The following is a 20,235-nucleotide window of genomic DNA, read 5'->3' on the forward strand; positions in this document are numbered from 1 at the left end:
AGGAAACCCTCTGGCCCACTCTCAGCAGATTTACAGATAAAACAGTTCTATCTTTCGCAAACATCCAGCCTGCCTCTGCTGCGAAGCACGTTCTACTTTTTTCCGCCTCGAACTAAACATGCGCAAAAATTCACTTTGGAAGGATGGCGCTCCAGCACCTGGTGATTCCATTCTGACACAGTTTTAAGTGGCGCAAAGGCTGCTTTCACTAGCTTCAGATTTTGTTTGTAGATTAGGCCTCTTTGGCACTTTTGTGGATTGGTGACTTGCGCTCGCCCGTTGTGTGGCTTCGACCTTTTTTCTGGCTCCGCCTCTACCCATCTAGTGTCTCAGCATCGTGGCACACATAAATAGATGAGGCCAGTTTTGACGTTGGAGTCACACGTTGTCAAATGGGGTAGGCAGAGAATGTGTCCTAGGGGAGGATCAGAGTGGGAACCATGTAGGACAGATTAGACCGTCTTCCGTATCGAAGTATAAAAAGCTCGACAGCCGTGTCGCGATATTCCTGGCTTACGTTAAATAATTCATCTCAGAATATGGAGTCTACTAGTTCTTAAAGATCATCGGACCAAGCGAAAGGTTTGTACAGAAAAATATTTTTAGTTACCGTAAATAAGCCGCTACTTTTTCCCTAGATTTTGAAGCATGCGGCTAATACGACGGTGCAGCTTTTCTGTGGATTTTTCTTTCACCAGGAGGGGACACTCTATAGTTCAGAAAATACGCTAAATAAATATCGATTTTTTTTTCTCATGGGTCTGTTCTGATTTAATTAGCAAAGTTGTTGCCGTGTTTATGTACCTTGATCTGCATTCACAGTACAAAATTGTTCTGTACATGCAGTAAGCAACTATTTTTTTTCAACATAGAAAATTGCGGCTTATAGGCTGGTGCGGCTTGTATTTCTTTTTTTAGAGTTGCTGCGGCTTATATACAGGTGCTTCTTATAGTCCGGCAAATATGGTAATTAAAAAAAAAAACAACTAACTAACTATTACGCCGCAGCCAATAAAAAAGAGCCACCAGGTGACTTCACTCCAAGGAGAAAAGTTTGCTTGTGGTTTTGACACGGATGGCTCACCTGCTCTGACATTTAACTCAGCCCGAAACGCAACACTGGGTATGAAAGTGCTTTCTTTTTTTGTTTCTTATGAGAAAAAAAAAATAAGAGAATATAAAAAAAAAAGTACACTGCACAAACAAGATGAAAACCTCTGAGGACATCCTCGCTTTCTGCATTCATGCATTTAACTTTAGTAGCAGTACGACGCTCAAAATGCCTTTGTTACACTTCCAATAACTTAAAATGTAATGGTGTCTTAACCATTGATCAAGATGTGCGCGCCAATACTTTCATCAAAAGATTGGAATTATGAAAACATAAAAATGTAATTTTTCATTCATCAAGCATAGAAAAAAAACACAGCAAAATGACTTTTATCATTAGAAATTCAAAACATTTTAATAGAGAAGTGGTTAAGTGTTGCTTCTCCAGCAGAGACAGTTTATTCTCTTTTGAAGCGAGTCTAACAAAATAAAAAAAAAATAAACAATTCGGCTCAAAATTGGTTCATAACATTTGAAATGATAAATATGGTTATTAAAATAACTAGACCGAGCTCATCAATGCCAGCAGCACTGATATTTAAATCATTTGTATACAAATGAAAACACTATTAGTCTCAAATGAAGATCATAAAGCAACTCTGAAAAGGAAAAAAAAGGCTTTTTTTTAAAAAAAATTTTTTAAAGGATACATTTTGACTCTCGTCAAATTTGAATATTTTCAAGCTACTTCGGACAGTCACTAAGAGAATTTAAAATGTTTGTCTCTTTGCTGCAACCCAAATGCTATATTTAGATTGGCTCTGACTTCTGAAATTTCGAAAGCAAATATCACCAAAGCGCATTCTCCCCGTCGGGCTGAATGGCAAAACAGTCTGACCTAATATAAAATTAGAAAATGTTACGCATCAGCGACTCTTGCTTCACTTATTCATGGCTCTTTGTTTAATTCAATAACATAAAACTCGGCTTTCGAGTTGGCTTCAGGAGACAGACGCTCATGACTGCTTCCCCTCCGCATGCATGTTAATCTGCTTGTGCGACAAAAATCTTTTTTTTTTTTGTTTTTGATCAGGCTGATCTGAGCAAACAACAAAGAACACGACGAAAACCTTTCGACTCAATTCTTGAAACTGAATCTCGGACGAATATATGACCTCAATGTAGCAGAGAAAATGCGAGCATCCCGCCAATAAATCTTTATTTTATATCGTACACAACCTTTAAAGCGACTTGCATTTTTCAGTGAGTCGGAAAAGGTCAAAAAGAGCGACCCTTGGCCTCGGTGACTCACCAAACACTTTGAGGAAGAGCTCCCTCTCCTGAGAGCCCGCCTTGTTGGTGGCCTTGCAGTAGTAGAAGCCTCCGTCACCCTGACGGATGTTGCGGATGGTCAGCATGCTCCGCCCACCTTCCAGTTGACTCAGAATGTACTGATCCGACGCTTCCAGTTGCTGGCCTTTCCTGCGCAAATGGCACAAGCACAACAATGAGCGGACGGAACTAAAGAATCCGACAAAAGGCTATTACAACTTGCTCAAACGATTCTTTCATTAGTGAACGGCTCCATGCATCTTCCCCCCCCCCCTCGCCCCCATCAACATTCTTCACACGCGCTTCTCAAACTCTGTCACCCAGAGAGATCTTCTTCCTCTGCTCAGGCGGTGTGTCAGTGTTGTCAAGGCTGACGTGTATTGGCTACACTCGGCTGCAGGCTGCAGCCCTTGGCTGCGGTGTGGAATACAGCGTTGATAATCTTCATCACACACGCGTCACGGTGTGAGGCAGGTTCGATTTCCTAAAGCCACTTGTCTTCTGACTCCTGGGGCAAAAAAACTTTTTTTCTCCAATTTTCCAAGGAAGACTTTTTGATACGGCTTTCATATTGCATCTGTACCAAATGTTAACTGCCGCTGTGTGCACGTAGCGGTCAGAAATGACAATCTTTCGCCGTACAACAAAGCATAGAGGACGTTACGTTTACAGGTTTGCTTACTGAAAAATAATGGAATCCGTGTGAAACGCCTTTTTTTTTCTTTTTAAATTTTATTCTTGCCTGTTTATTTGATGGCATCGATAAAGCAAACATTCAATCTGAAGCCGGGCCCCTGTTTTCTTTTCAGACCTCAGCTATTGTGCGACTGAATTGAGAAGTGATAAGAGACCAAATATAGAATATGCTGATGGATTTGCGCGGCGGGGTCACGCGTTGCATGCTAATGACAAAGGTAGATATTGTGAACTCGGGCAATGTGTTGCGAGACACGCGCACACGCAAACAATGAAACACTGTGACGCTGGCTCCTGTAGGAAGAGTGAGCAAAAATAATTGAAAGTCAGCAGAGGAAACAGCGAAGCCAAGTAATAATAACGTCGGCGAGCCAAAGAGGAAATGAAGAGGGGGCCTCATCTTCGGCACGGGCGGCGTGGGACAGGCGGCTCGGTGGATGTCATTATGCTGACTGACAGGCAGTCCGTTACCCAAGATGCATGGGTGCGAGGCCAAACGTCCTGCTGACGAGAAATGCAACTGGGAGGCGAAAGCGGGCGGTTACTTAGAGGTTAAATGAATAACTTTGTCAGGGTCTGCGTTACTTGACTCCGCTCTTCATGAATTGTTATACTGTAAAAAATGGAAAAGGGTTATACTTTGTACAAAATAAAAATGGGTTAATGGTGAGCTCTCTCTCTCACTCACTCACGCCACTTGATACATTGATCAATGTTAACTTAGCATCAAAAGCGACATAATTTTACCGAATTACACCAAATGACATCTGTCTTTTTTTTCTTTTTTAAAGTTTTGGAGTCACGTGGGATGCAGGAAATAAAACGATGAGGTAATTCAGCAGTGTAACAGGCACAAATGCCGTGGACGCAATCTTAACTTTGTGGCCGACTATTTTTTTCTGTACCAATAACATTAAATAACAGCTATCCATTTTTAACAATTTCCAACCAGTTAAGCGTACAAACAAATTAATTCTCAAGCTATTTTCAGCACTTTAATTTGGTTACTAGACCCTAAAATAAAAAAACAACCTCAAGAAAGATGATTTTTCTTTTTTCATTTCCTCAAAAGTAATGAAGTGATTTTGTTAACATTCAATAATGCATCTCGCAGGTGTAAATGTAAATTTGTTTTCGTTGCAAATGAAGTTTGGATTGTTAATCTTTCTCAGAGGTCTGCGCTCCAATGAGAATTTGATCATCAAAAGCTGCAGAACTGCAGATTCCTCACACGGTGCGACAAATGTATTACTTTCAAGCATCACATCAACAAGCCGCAGCAGAGACATGTGGCACCATCAAAGTGTAAAAATGAGGGCTAAAATGCATCTAACACTTTTACGTCCCGTCGGCATGGAACAAGCACAGATTCGCCGTTATCAATAAACTCTCAGGTGGAAATAGCAAGTTCCCTACAAGCTAATTTCCTCATGACAAGGTGCAAAGCTGTCAGTGTGGAGTCAAAGGCTCTTCAGGCAGTCATTTTCACGCCACTCCTCCCAAAGCCGCTTGCGCTATTACCGTACGGCCGGGGAAGGTTCTGCGCGCGGGCGGAATATAAATTCCTCAGAGGCGCAAACGCTTATCGACTTGATCTATAACCAGCAAAGCACAGCTCCTTGTTTTACCTCGAGGAAGTATCGACACATTCATGAACACGAGTACTTGGGCTTGGCTGTTTTGACCGAGCTGACGTTTGGCAAATGTTGAGCCACGAATGGCCGAGTGACGCACAATGTTTCTGTTTTATGGGAGAAGATACCTGTGCCATGTGACGACAGGGTCAGGAGATCCAGAGGTGATGCACGTAAAGGTGACCGACTCCTGGTAGTCGGCGGTGGCGTTGAATGACTGTTGGGAAACGGACAGAACCGGAGGCACTGTGGACACACGCAAAAAAAAAAAAAGAGCCGTGTCATAAAACGTCACGTGAGAAACCATTTTTTTTTAACTTTGTAGAGACGTTGTGCAATGGGCCAAGAAGAACTTGTGAGAAGAATCTGGAAAAAGGTGCAAGTACATGAAGTGATTTTCTTGATTTTGTTGTTCATCATTGCCCATGAACCAGGAAGGAGCATGCTAACAATAAAACATATTTGCAAACAAACACAACAATATTATTATTATTATTTATTTTATTCTGTGAAGGTCTATCTCCACCAAATGGTGCTTTGATAGGTTATGGACATTACGGCAATATTAATAAAAAACAGACACACAGTGAGCCCATAGCGTTCATCAAAAACGAGAGAGATTTTATTCCTGAAAAGTCTCTTTTATATTATTGTATGCCACTCTAACAATGGACACAATTTCGACGCTGTTCAATGAATAACACATTTGTCCAATTTTGGCATTTTTCTAAATTCTTCACGTTAATGGGATGGATGGTAACGCGGAAACCACATCAAGGAAAAAAATTTAAAAATCTAAAATAACGGACGTAAGTGCTTTTCGCAAGACAAGTGATGATTTGAACACGAATCCTGCACTTATATGTGCCGATAAAAAAAAAAAAATGCATTTAAAAAAATGATTCAATGAAATGTATTGCGCATAAAGTTTTGATGACAAATAAACGTTTTAAAAATAGCACTTAAAGTTTAATTCAACTATAGTTTACAAATGTACTGCACTGCATTCCAATTTTTTTAAGCCAGTGTATCTTTATGCAAAAAATGTCATTTTGTAATTCTTCATATGCTAAAACAGGGAACCTGTGTATCACTAATGGTCCCACTGCCACGCTTCGGAGTAGACGTTGACACAATCAGCTCCGTTAATTTGCCGTCAGCGGAGGTCGGAGTGAGCTCACCCATCAAGCATCAAAAGCTTTCCTGGGATAAAACTGGTTTAAGCCAAAATCAAACACTGAGTCATTTTCAATAGTAGCGATTTTGTGGTTGAGAGAAGCAAGCACCTGCCTGATGTGATAACCATCGATTTCTACGCCAATCCATTTTTTTTTGCTCCCGAGCGCTTCTGACTATTCCTTTGCAACACATTCCCACGCGAAAGCAACCTTGTTAACTGGGGGACACCGCTTCAAAAGAGCAAATCAACAAACCCTTCGTGCTCATTACAGCCATTAAAACCTCCCATGCATGTCATTCTCAAGTCACACATACATGCAAAAAAACAAAACTGGCACATCACATGGATATTTGAGCCAAAGTATTCGTGGACCACCATTCCACCAATAAGATGTGAAAATATTGTGTTAAAAGTAACCACAGGGCTTGTGTAGCAGCAACACCACCACGAAGTTTGGTGTACTGAAGGCTTTTAAGGCTGTCAGGAGAGCACTCAAGGGATTGTGGGACCTTGTCAAAACAAGTCATTGCGCACACAGACGCAGCGACAGCAGGTCCCACGGTGTGCAGAGTAACTTTTAAACGGAACACCATACACGACATGAACACACCAGACATTAGACCCGCAGGAAGGGAGGATCGTTAAAATATGGACTTGATCCATTTATATAACTAATAAAAATATTTATACAACTAATAACAACCCTGATTCCTTCCACCGTAATTATGTATGTGGGATTTTTTTTCCCAGAAAAATATTGATGAGGATAAAGGTCATTGGATGAGACGCTAACCCAGGAACAGACCAGTGTAGTTCTTCAATGCCAAACTCATCCCTTGGTCAAACACGGCGTGTCCATGACGATATTCTGCGCATACTCATTCCGTGGTTATGATTCTGTTAACAAAAGAAGTCCTTTTGTTTGTCCTGACATCTGAAAAGAGTCAATGGTCAAATTGCCAGTAGTAGATGTAAGTGGGCAATCTTACAATTAGTGTGTCAAAATTACGAAATCACACCTATATATATATATATTATTTTTTTATTTTATTTTTTTTTGCATCGTGAGGAAATCTTGTGAAACGAGGCTTTGACGTGTTTAATGCCATTGCCTGTTCAAGATCAATATCAAAGTCAACAAAGACAAAGTGAATAAGATTAGCAGTGCATTTAAAACAAGCGCGTAACTTTGTCATTCGTCGGCTTAATGCTAACATATAATAAGAAATGTTACGGATTATAGAGGAACATTTATTTTTTTTTATCCTCCGCTAAAAACAAATATTAAAGATTAGCGAGTCACTGGAGTTGAGTGAAACTCTTGATTATATCACTCCGTATATATTTTATTGCCGCAGGGTGACCAAGTCGAGGACATCGCGAGAAGCCGCAATTAATTAATTATGATGCACACACTATTCCATTCTATCTAATGTGTTTTTTTTTTAATAAAGTACAATATAGATAGAGTGCAATTTTCCTTATTCAACACATTCAAAAAAGCTTTGTTTTTATCCGAGCGATCGAGGCCGGACGAGTGGACATGTGCATTCATTTCAAAGGCGAAAGATGTTTTGCGTCAACAGAGTGAAATCAACTCCTATCTCAAAAGCACCAACGCATTTCGCACGCCACATTTTCCATCGCCCGTTCCCACACAGCAATGACAGATTTTGCTGACTGATGTTGTTCGCCAGCAGGATCATTTCCCAATCTTATTAAAGCGTCTTAAATGTGCACTTAATGACACAGACCGAGACTCGCAATGAGCGTCTAAGCCTGGATTGAACAATCGCCGCTTGGGAGGAACTTGCCTCAACAAATCCCTTGATGAATGTCACATCTGAGCCATGTTTTAGCCTATTCCTCTACATTTTTAACGCAGTGGATGAAAGGCTTATCGCAGCTTTTCTGTGCGATTCCTTCCCGAGGTGTTCTTCAGCCTATTAGCTGTATTGCCCTCGGATTGATTGACCCTCATTGTCAAGGCAGCAGCCCCCCGTCATCAATGGTCCACTAGCGACTAGCAGCTCACCCACTGTAGTCATGTTTGTTGAATTTCTATGTATATAAAAAAAAAACGGTACTCTTATCAACAGAGGTATGAATATTTATGCCTCCAAATGGAAGGAGGAAAGTATACTGTAAGCAGCTTGCGCTCTGCTTTTAGTCTTATTGCGCATGACTGGGTCCGGCAATGTCTGTTAACATGGTGCTGAAGTAGTCAAAACTGACACTTCCTACGGCTCACCGTCGACAAAACAGCACGACTGAGTGTTGCTACAAGCCAAATGGAAGTGTGGGCAGGACACATGCTTGAGGTTCAGGCGGAGTTCACTCCACAATTTTTTACCGCACAGATCAAGCGGGAGAAGAAGGAGCCATTGAGCGGCATCAAAAGATTCAAAATAGATAACATGATTTTACATTTCCACTTGACTTCTCATGTAAACCTTTGAGGTGCTATCATGACAAGATTTCTTTGAAAAGGATGGCCCGTAGCGGTGGAGCTACGGTCCTCGTTCCTCTTCCTACCTCCCGGGGTCGACAGACAAGAATGTGCGTCTTTTTCTTTTTTTTTTCCCCCTTCTTGTTTATTTTACGTCCTCCAGCAACAACGTCCACAGCTGATTGATAAAACTGCTTAATGTACCTGAGCCTCCCATCCATCCACTCCATCTCGAGCTGCTTGTGTACAGTCATGGCCATGCTGCAACCCCCCCATAAAAATACTCCGACTGTTTTTTTTTTTTTTGAGGTTTCAGTTACTTTCATTGTGAAAACTGGATCCTGTTTTTTTTCTGAAACTATACATACTGTATACTCAAACTGTGGATTTCATATTTTTGGTGCCTTTATTTTGGGAGAAAAAAAACAAGTCAAATTTAGGCGAGGTCAGGGTTGCCCATTTATGTTCGTAAATTGCACAATGTTGAAGTCACTCTAATTTCTGGTATGTGCTCGACAAAACTGACGCGACAATGCTCATGTAAACGCGTTCTAATCACACGTTATGTGCAAAAAAATTCTATCATCTTCAGAAATGATAATCATAAAAATATGATCATTTACAGGGATTGACAGAAGCAACTGCAACACATTTAATACTTAATGGTAACACCTGCTCGATAATCGCTGTCAATTTTGTCCTGACAGGCGGAATACTAACCCAAACGCTACACTGTGGTTACATCATCTTCTGAAATGCTCTTTCAAAACTCTGAACGCCATGAGCGATGCCATAAATAAAACACTCAGTTGACTTCAACAGTGGAAATAAATACAACCAAGCAGAACTTTGTGGCTGACCAGTTCCTTCTGCACTGACGCATCACAGCTATCCCCTTTTGTCACAAAACATTCCCAACCATTTAAATTGGATAATAATGCGTAAAAATAAGACGATGTGAAGACAGTCGAATAGTATTGATTGTATAAAAAAAAAAAAAAGTCTCAGCTCAACATCAACCGTTCTTAACGCACATGCTTACGTTAAAGTGCTAACACAATTGAAGCAAAGTGAAGTTTGTCAAACCCTCGCCCGCTACGGAATCAATTTTGTCTCAGCCACACACAGCATTTGTTGCAGGCATGTGTTGCAAATCAATGAGCAAGCTTCTCCCAGTATAAGCGCTGAACAATATCGAACACAATTCATGCTTTTAGGGGGGCGGGGGGTGCAAGGGACAATCTGCTATTACATGAGTTGGAGGAGACACAGACAGGATTGCAGGTGGTCAACCAGAACAGGACATGAAGAGTCTAAGCTCTGATAGTAGATGAATACAAATTAGGAAATTAACTCATTTACTGCCATTGACGGCTAAAGACGTCAAAGATCCTTTTTTTCCCCCCACCCAGCTTGCAGTGAATGAGTTAAAATGCTATCCTTATTTTTTTTGAAGGAGGTCACAGATCTTGAAACTGTCTCAAAAGACATTTTCAATTTCATCCATGGAATGAAAAAGAAAAGCACCAGGAGAGCAGCGCTGGGAACGCAAACACGTTTGGCATTACGAAACCACGACGTCTGTTTGCGCGGTCACATAAGCTTGACATTCATCTAACTCACCGTTGACCACCACCGCAATATCCACAAAATCGATCTCTCCTCGAGCCTCCACGCTGGCCTCGCAGCGGTACACGCCCTCGTCTGCTTTGGTCACATGGTGGATCTGCAGGCTGTTGTTTGTCAGCACTTTGAACCTGCCTGCATCGCACAAAGAAAAAAAAGCAAGCAAAGAAACAGACAAACAAGAGAAGCCTGATAAGCATGTTTATGAAAATGGCAAAAGAAAATTGCCACACTCCTTTGGCTGTCAATCTTCTTTGGCGCACACACGATAAAGTCGACACAGATAAAGACTCTCATTGTAGTGGCAACGACACTATTGCATTTCTCTATAAAATACATTTGAGGTGTGTGTGTGCGAAATTATAAAAATAAAAGCTGAGATGGGCATTACAACCTCGGGATGGATCGGTCCATCCGTTCGTGCCGGACGGAATTCCATTTTTTGGGACGGAGGCTGCCAAAAGGTCATTTCAACCGACTCTGCAAAATGGGCTAAGGAGAAAAATGACCGTCTGTTACAAGCATGGCCTGAGACCGCTATGTGACGTGTGACGTATACGACAGTGGCGGGAGAAGACTCGGAAGCGAAGTCAGACTGAGCGGGACGAAGAAAGAAAATAAAAAAACTGACTAAAGCCTGATTACGAAAGGTCACACTTGGAACGCTTCAATCGCGCCACCGGTCAACCAATTGCGTGTACTGCATTGGAAACACACCAGCAAGAAAGTTTGGTCTGCATGAAGAGGAGAAGAAGAGAAAAAAGTAGAAGACGAAGGAGCAGAAGGAAAAAGAAAACATCGGCAGAGAGGCAGTGTTGGGCGACGACATGCATGGTATTTTTTATTTTTTTTGTCAGGGGTGGGGGAGAAAAACGTAAGGACGGAATCGCTTTAAAGGGATGGAGGCGGAGGACGATTACTTTTGGATGAGAGTGAAAGGAAAGAAGGGTGCCCAAGTCGAGGATGGGGGGCAGAGGATGGACCGGCAAAATGGGGTTAAGAGCCCATCTATGATAATAAAAGTTGGACTGTACATTTAAAATCTAATATGGCAGCAATTGTACAATTCAGACTTTGAAAACTCTACCTCTGAGGTCACACACAAAAAGGAAGTTCTTTGTGATCATTGAATGGATTGGCTTTCACAGTGTGTGAGAAACTATTTTTGTCTCTACAACACAATAAAAGCTGAATGATGATGAATCATATCTCCATTATTTCCCAAGTAAAAATATTCCAAATTTGAACAAATCAGAGATCCGATAATAAGGTTGTCAAATCCAGAAATGAATTGAGTACGATGACACTGGTGAAAAGCACACATGCTGACATCTGAGTCATCTGATTGGACGCTTGGTGTGAGCTTTTTATCCATGACTTTTGCTGTTCTTATTGAAACATTTTGTAGATGACATGCTTGGTTGGGGAAGAAATAACAGTCAGGTAAGCTTCACATGAAGTTGAAATTGTTGACAAAATCGCAGCGTGGCAAACTGACACTAAAACAGGAAAATTGTGAGCCTTTGTACACAATTCAAAGAATCTGCAACAATCTCTAATAAAGTTTTTTTTTTTTACCAAGAGATTTGTCCACACGCAAGACCGACAAATTGCATTCGAGGAATTCCTCTTTCCATTTTATCCTTGTCACATACCACGTCAGTACAAACGGAGGAAATAACATTTCAGAGAAAACTTTGTCATATTTACGCTATTCAGTGAGCACAATATTTTTTTTTTGTCATCTGGTAGGATTTGAACTTGTTTGGGGGAAAGTAACTTTTCGAATGTCAAATTGACCACCATCCAAGTGTAGCGAGTCGTATTTCTATCAAACTTAATGGTACAGTTCAGAGTCAGAATGAGTTCTTGCCTTAGCGACATGCTTGCGATGACTTAACGTCCCAAAAAGTCAGCCTCTCTGCATGATCAAAAAATAACTTTTACTGAAGAGGCTTTATTTAAACTTACTGTGGTGTTCCTCAGTGATTTCTCTGCCTTGGTAGGACCACACGACCTCCGGAACCGGCGAACTAATGACATCACAAACGACCTCCGCCGTCTCGCCATAGCGGAACTCCTGCGGCGACTGAATGTCTCGAAAAGTCAGCCTCTCTGCAAGATCAAACAGTATTTTTTTTTTTAAACTCGCAACATTCATCATGCAGTAAAATATTCAATTCATTGTAAAAAAGTTGACTTTGCTTTCAAACAAAATACGAAAAGACTGTCAAGAGAGTGCGAATACTGTGAAATCGGTGGTAATGGTACTTTGAATAGACGTATTTGAATGTTAATTCTTTATTCTAGACACTTTGGACACTTCTGTATTTTGTGGTTGATGTGTGCCTTTCCATTCACCAAAATTAAATATAAAATAATCCAATTACCGCTGACATTGTGGGCCAAAATTAAAAACAAATGTAAAAAGTAAGCGGAACAAATCTTTTTTTTTTTTTTTTTTTTAATGGGGTGGCTGGAATCACTTCAGTCACTTTTTCTTCAGCTTTTGACGAATCTGCGGTGCTTGGCCAGCTGGTTTGGGGACCTAATAGCTTTCTCAGACCATGTGAGTTTTTTTTGTCGTTTACAATGGTCGTGCCGTCAGACGACAAGTCTATCACCGAACAGAAAATCGTGGCGTGCTTCTGTCAAGATTCTGTCCATCGGCGCAGGTCTGTTGGGGAGGCGGGACAAGCGGCTGTCAAAGTCATGTCGACGGAGACATTACAGGCACGTGCGTTTGTCGTCTGCTCGGAAAAAGGAAATGAATATGAGACCGTGGATGGCGGTATGGATTTTCTATTCTCCAAAAAGATAAGAAAAAGGTTTAAGGGCACTACATTTGCTAATCAGCTGCTAGCTTTGAGTGCGACGTATACTTAACGATCTTTCCGATATGCCTACTGTCCGTTCCTCTTTTCAAACCCGTCGTACATTCATTCAGTCTGACGTCTGCGTAAAAGCCACTACACACCAATCCGACGCTGGCCGTTGCGGCCAACTGTCACGTCGGCGAGAAGTCGGCACGTCGGACCGGAAAATAACCGAAGCCAACTACTCACGACTTCCCGCGCATGCGTGCGGAGTAGTACCCCTCCATGCCATTGGCGGCGATAGTCAGCGCAAAGCCTTTGACGGCGGTCTTTAGTGAACGAGAGCGACGACTTTGTCTTCTCGCTCTTCAGTCCAGCCAGCCATTATGTCAATAGAGGAAATGAGAAAAATGTGCAAAGTTCATCTAGTTCTTTAGATATAGCTTCAATATTCACAGTTTTTTTTGCCTTCGTCACTTTCAGTTCTTTACCAGTGCACTGATTCGCTCGCTAGCAGTCAAACACGGTGCTCATTTCACCCGACCCGATATTGATCCGGCCGAACACGCCCCCCAGCCGCCCCAACAACGGCTACGATTTTACGAGATTACGCGCTACACCAGTGGACGTCGGATTGGCGTGTTGAGGCTTTAAGGGTGATCCGAGACGAGGGTCGTTGAAAAAAGTCAACTAAGTCGCATATGTCGACCACAAAAATACGTCGACACGAACGTTTTGTCCGAAGCTTCGCCGGCATCCACATATTAACTCCCACACATCCAGCTCAACAGCACTGTATTGAAAATACACCGGATCGTTTCACAGTCAATTAGCGCCCTCTATTGATGCAAAACTGATATTGCAGTCAAGCCATGCGATTTTCCATGTCAGGGTTTTCCACAGCGATGATGATGATGATGATACTGTCTTTGGCACCATTTTTTTCCTGACGCAGCCCACCCGTTTTAATCCATGTTTGGCTGGGAATTAGCGTAAAGGGTAAATGATTCTAAAATGACTCAATAGTGACAGCCCCATCCAAAACTCGCTCTTCTTCGCACTGCCAGGCAGCCTCCTGCCATCACCTGCGAGTTGCATTTGGAAGCCACACATAAATCAAGCAATGCTCTCGTATCAGTCTTCTCCATTAACAGGCTACAACATTAGCATTTTTGCTGCTTGATTTATGTCAAGCTGCTTTCCCTCAGACTGCACCATCCGCCTGCGCACGTGTCTGGCATGTCACTTCTGTCATTAACTTCAAGCCGCCGTGCGTATTTGTCATTCATTCCAGTGCTTTCTTATGATTTATCTCTCATGTTCTTCCTCTTATTTGCTGCTTGTGCTGCTGTCTCGGGCTCAAAGGATCATTCCTTTTGTTTGCATCCCCATCCTCCAGACGAGAGGCGCCTCAGAGAGGGAAACATCCTCCCCTTAGCGGCAGTATGCCGCACACAGATGCGACACCGGCGAGGTGAGAAACTTTGGTTTTTCTCGCAACGTCAATTTGGTTGCTGGTCTGAGAGCGTGATCAGCGATCGCTGATTAAGTCACGTCTCCGTTGGCCCATTTAGCTTGCAGTAGCTCCTTTTAATAGCAACCAGCCACGCAACTCAATCTCTCTGGTCCTCTGTGTGGGTTACACCAGGCCATGTTTCGTTCCTGGATGCGGGTGCCAGTCAGGGTAGCGTGATTAGAAGCAGCCGTCATGCGGTTGTCAGATCCTCATGACAGGATGTTGACATTTTTCCTCTCGCCGGCAATGAATTTCATGTCAAACACCGAGTAGTGTCCTGGCTGGTCTGTTGCCTGAGGGGTCTTTGGCTGGCTCACCGGCTGAAGCTTCAGGTAGACTTTCATGTAGATGTGCGCTGAGTGCTGGAACGATTGATGGTCGGTTGCTATGGAAACTGTTTTTTTTTAGGAGCTGGCAGCGGCAGGTGAGATTGAGGCTGTGATGTCTCCCCTAACAGCTCATTGAAAGAGGATGAAAAAGGTGTCCACGCATTAAGATGAGTGTGTGTGCAAGTGTGTGTATTATATGTTTAGCGTGACTTGCTCATGTCGCCTTTTCATGCTAATGTGCATCTTTGCCACCTTTTTATTTGTTATATCTTCCAAATATATCATTGATCATCATTACTAAACTGGAGCATTATTTATAAGCACTCCCTGATGAGGCAAAATTCTAATTCTCATAATTAACAGAATTCCTTTTCTTTTCGGCACATGGAAATAAAAATGTAATTGCATCAGTTGCAGTAAAATAATGCATATTTGACAAATTATTTTTTTTCCAAATATTTCAAATCAGAATGCCAGAAATTAGATTCAGCCATGCCGAAATAAGAAGCCCAATACTTCAGTGTACCTTACAGCACCACATTTTGTTGAGGAAATATGATATAAAATATCATATTAAGGCTGAGAAATTCTGAAAAAATATCACTAACCATTAATAATAAAAGTGGATCCAATCATGGATTCCAAAACTTTGTATTTATTTAACTACCAAAACTCAACCAACTACGATTATAGCCTCAAGCCCATTCATCCCTGAAAGTTAAACACTTAATTCTTAAACTCTCTAATATTTTTGTCAAGTACAAAATAACCTTGTAAATATTATGTGCTATTCACGCCGCCTCGAGCGTTTTCATTCTGATGAAGCAATACCTTTGCTGCCTTGCATCTTTGCACACATTCAGACCACAAATAAATATTTCCCTTATCGCTTTATTTTATTTGTTTTATTTTATATTGTTCTTCTATTGTTTTGTTTTTTTTGACAAGTCTTGGGACTTACTGGGCTAACCTGGGACCTCAGGTATCATATTTGGAGCCATATCAGGTGGAAATTTGTTTTGCTACGACAATAATAAACAATGAAATAAAAAGCCACACAGTTGTCTCTGCTTTGCATGCATGGAGTACACACGCGCAACGAGATAAGAAGAGTAGAAGAAGAAACTTGTGCTTGAGCTCTATAATTTTTTTTTTCATGGATCGGGAAGAATTTTATGCTTTTGAGAACTGATATCTTACCTGTGTATATGTGTTCCTGCGGCAGTTGTTTGAAGGAACATCACTCCCAGAAGTCTATGCTAATTTCCCGTTAGCTTGTGAATGGGATTTTACATTGATTGTAGCTTTAGCACTGGGAATGTTCTTAAAACGAATCATATCTTGTATTTATACAAAGAATGTGTGTAATTATTTTTATTTTGTGTTTAATTTTACAGCAAACACTAAATGTGCGCGTCACTTAGCAGTTTAAAGCAAGCGGTGCAGAATTAAATACATCACTTTTTTGCTGCGAGGACATGAAGTGTGCTTTCACAACATCAGAAACTTGCAATTACACCGTGCTATTTAGCACAAGTAAAATCTAAATTACGATTATGTTTTCCCAGCTCTAGAAAATAATGCGACTATTAGGGCTGCACGATATTGGAAAAAACTGACATTGCGATTTTTGGGGAGGCTGCGATGTACATTGCGATATTGAAACTAGAAAAATAGCAGGGGGCGTGAGCAAGACGGTCCGTGTAGTCTCAACAATGTAGAGCACAGTGTAGCGTGCTGCTTTTATGAAACAAACCAAAAGTTTCCATGTTCCCCCCCCCAAAAAAGAAACATCGCATGTCCTACAATGTGCCTATTGCGCATTCGCACATCGCAATCGCGATGTTCAAACCGCATGTCGTTCAGGCCAAGCAACTACCCTCTTAAAACGAAAAAAAAAAACCCCTGTCATGAATTAATCTAAAAATATCATTTCAAAAGGCTCCACCTAGGAATGACAAAAGGCGACCAGTGACTTCCCCGAAACCTCTATAGTGGCCCTGACACTTGTGACCAATCCTGTAACAATGTGCTCTTTCCTCCCTTGAACATGACAAAAAAACGTCGTAAATTGGAAGTCGTAGAGCAGGTGGCCTCCACAGCACAAACGCAGGGCTAATTCCGAGTTTGCTTTAATGACACCGTCCTCACAACGCAATTGTCTGCGTAAATACTGAACCACAGTTCACTTCCTCCCTTCCTTTGTGCCTCATAACATTAAGTTTTTGCTGGGGAAATTGTGCTGGGTCAGCAAGGAAGGCTGGCCTTAGTGGCATATCCCTCATTATGCCAGCCAGGATCAGAGTCCCGCGGCGTGGCTGCAAGTCATTATACTTTAATTACAAGACAACAAGGGAACATACACACACATAATCCTACGACCGCACATAAAACGCTTTCCAAATCACTAAAATACGCAGATTTATTGGGCTGCAACGTGATTATTAGTTAGCGTGTTTAAAGGGCATTATATCTTCATGTCACGCTCTGTGCCGTAAACACAGAAACGCGTGCGACGTGTGAAGCTCACGGTAAATCTCCAGCACCACTGAGGCCTCTGCCGTGCGACCGCTGGCTTCCGTGGCCTGGCAGCGGTAGATGCCGGCGTCCTCAACGATGGCGTTGTAGATGATAAGCCGGGATCGCGACGTCTCCGTGTGCAGCGCCATCCGCTTGGAGGCCGCGATGCGCTCGCCTTGAGGGTTGTACCATTCCAGTCGCACCGGCTCGCCAATCGCTGCAAAGGCAAGAAACAAAAGTCTTTTTTTTTTTCTTTTTTTTTTTGCAATGGACAAATAATATGCCTGCGAGTATTTATATTGGCTGTCTACATATGTTAAAGCTGCATTCTGATTTTGTTAAAATGTCCGTTGCTTAAACCTTGATGACATCACTACATAGATGCTATTCACTAGCCCACCTATGGCATTTATTTTTAAGTGCTGGCCGAATACTATTTTATGTTTATTTTGACAGTCAATTTCAACTGGGGGTGGAATTAAACAGCTTCAAGCCTTTTTTTTGGAAGAATTGCTTCCTATCCGCCATACCGCTGCTTGTGAAGCAAGTTGAGTTCACCGCCACTCATATCTCAAATTGTTGCATGTAAGTCAAAGCACAAAATCGGTCAAACCAGAGGTCGTATTTCACAAATATTTAGAAGTTAGGGCAACACTGTATACCAGGAGTGGGCAAACTTTTTGATTGGGAGGGCCACAATGGGTTCTAAAATTTGACCGAGGGGCCGGACCAGGAGCAGATGGATTCATCGGAGAAAAAAAATACATTTAATTTTAAATGAAAATGAACAAACGAATTACATCAAAATACCTGTCCTTGACACGCCACAGTATTTAGAAAATAAAACATTAACAAGGTTTATTCATTGAAATTTATTTTAAATTCAGCGGGCCGGATTAAAACTTAAGGGGCCGCAGGTGGCCCCCGGGCCATATTTTGCCCACCCCTCCTATATACTAATCACCAAGCACAATCTTGTTGGTCGTCATGCAGGTTAAAAGGTTTAGAAGGGCGGATTTAAAATTTAAAAAGTGGATTGTAGACAACTGCCCAATAATCAATCTCTCAGTAGAGTGACTGGAGATATTTGCCACTTCTCGCTATAAAGTAAACAAAACATCCTCTCACCCATAATACTACATCGGTTTAAATTTAAATTTTTCCTCCGATTACATTCATCTCTTGAGCTCAGCGAGACAGCGTCTCGTCATGTCACGGCTTTCGGCTCATTAACAACAAATATGATGACACGACCCAAGATGAGCTTGAATATTTTCCAAGTATTTCACTCAGCTTGCCGGTTTCCTGCTGATGCATGTGGCACCATACCTGTTAGCATCCTATCACCTCTCTGCGTTTCACGCCCGACGTGACAGTTAAATATGATAAAGTTTGCCGCCGCCGCCATGATGACATTTAATTCACAGATGAAGTGACAAGACGGCGACGTGTTGGTTTTCTCATGCAATCCGAGCGCCTCGCTGTCTTCACGACGGCAACTTTGCGCAAAACGCTGTCAGACATCTTTTCAAATCTACATAAGCTCTGCTATTATTATTGATTGGGCTTCTTTCGCGACGCCGCACCCTGACAGCTGACGGTTGGTTTTCGGAAATGGCTGATGAGCCCTCGGACGACGACCCTGCCAATGACCGTCTGTAAAAAATAGGATTTTAATTCCGACAAGAGGCAAGCTGTATTATTTGTCACCCGTCGATCTTAAGTTGAGTCGCTATAAAACCCAGGCAAACATGCCGGCATTTCACAAGCTCCTCCGATGTCTTTCGGCAGCTGACGCTTGTTCTGGCGCGATGCCACGGCAGTAATTGGAGAGGTTACACATACCATAATGTCAATTTAACCACCTCCATATCTGTCATGCTGAGCCTCTCGCTTGACTGGACCTTCTTGTTTAACATCCCATAAATGCTCTTTAGTGTGAGCCAAGCGCAATGATTTGAGTTCATGATTGGCGGTTCTTGTTTTTCCGAAAGCCAACATGTTTTTAATCACCCTCCACATACTCGGATCAAACATTTGTCAGTGTATGTTTTTCATAAGAATAACATTTTATTATCGTTACAATCCTGTTTTTTTTTTCTCTCGTTCTATTGCACTCTCCAAGGAGTCTCCTGTGTTGCACCTGCCGCTGATTGTCATCAGCAGGCAGGACGAAAGGAAGACCGAGTAGTTTGTTAGTCACTATTGATGGGTAAACGAAACTTCAAATCTGCTTCATGAACCAGTTGTAGTACTTTTGGACTCCTGTAGATGGCACTCTCGGTTCAACATTGGGCTGAAAGCACGCTGACTTGCCGTTTTTTTTTTTTTTAAACCAACAGCGCCATCTACAGGACTAAAGAATACAACAACTGGTTCATGAAGCAAATTTGAAGCTTTATTTTCCCATCACTACCTGTCACCACTGCCACAACATTTTGCTGCCCGAGAATTTGTTTCTTGTCCTGCCAGTAAATACTTTATCGAACTGTTTGCCTGTAAGTTCGACTGTGTTTTTTGTTTCTCGTTCTGTGCCGTGTGTAGGATTTTAATTTTCAGATTAAGTTCGTACCAGCTGGCATCCTTTTGCGGCTCCCCGTCCACCTCCTTCAGTTTTGTTCCGAGTATCGCTCAGTTTCAGGTTGACCACGTGTCACGTTGCTTTTTCTTATTTGCATTTCCCTCACGCTCGCATGCACTTTTTGTTTAAATACTGTAAAATCGGTTCCGTTTGTTTGCTTTGGAATCCATCATCAGCATTTTTATGGCTTTTGTCTTTAATGCTAATGAACAGACACGGTCAAACTGATTGCTAAAACATGCGCTATATTTTGGGGGGTAAAGACTGTTTGTGAGCGCCGTTACGGCCTCCATTTGGCGGTCTTGCGATGAGACTGAGCGTGACAGCCTGCAGTGTCAAGGAGGAGCTTCTTATCGCACACCTCCAACACTCTTTTCAGGCTATGCTTGTCTGTGGGCTGGCAGAGGAGAAGAGGCAAGCAGCGGGAGGTGGGTCGGACCTGCCAGCGCCGGCCTCTCTCGATGACCATTTAGGGAGAACAATGAGGGGGAGGAGACAGTGACGGT

General features: G+C 42.1%; 1 protein-coding gene across 3 annotated transcripts in view; it reads right to left on the minus strand.

Moving 5' to 3' along the window:
• The window catches only part of ncam2a (neural cell adhesion molecule 2a), a 181,010-nt gene that overhangs the window by 23,461 nt on the left and 137,314 nt on the right, over positions 1-20,235 (minus strand). For all 3 annotated transcript variants that reach the window (XM_088291150.1, XM_088291149.1, XM_088291152.1), the window contains exons 3-7: positions 17,159-17,365; positions 11,939-12,082; positions 9,965-10,102; positions 4,841-4,958; positions 2,363-2,532 (exon numbers count right to left, since the gene is read on the minus strand). In XM_088291150.1, coding sequence (XP_088147276.1) covers positions 2,363-2,532; positions 4,841-4,958; positions 9,965-10,102; positions 11,939-12,082; positions 17,159-17,365 — 777 coding nt within the window. The remainder of the gene's footprint in view (positions 1-2,362; positions 2,533-4,840; positions 4,959-9,964; positions 10,103-11,938; positions 12,083-17,158; positions 17,366-20,235) is intronic.

This window comes from Idiotropiscis lumnitzeri, chromosome 3 (assembly GCF_059441095.1).
Source record: "Idiotropiscis lumnitzeri isolate Australia: NSW breed Sydney's pygmy pipehorse chromosome 3, RoL_Ilum_1.0, whole genome shotgun sequence".
Lineage (NCBI taxonomy): Eukaryota > Metazoa > Chordata > Actinopteri > Syngnathiformes > Syngnathidae > Idiotropiscis > Idiotropiscis lumnitzeri.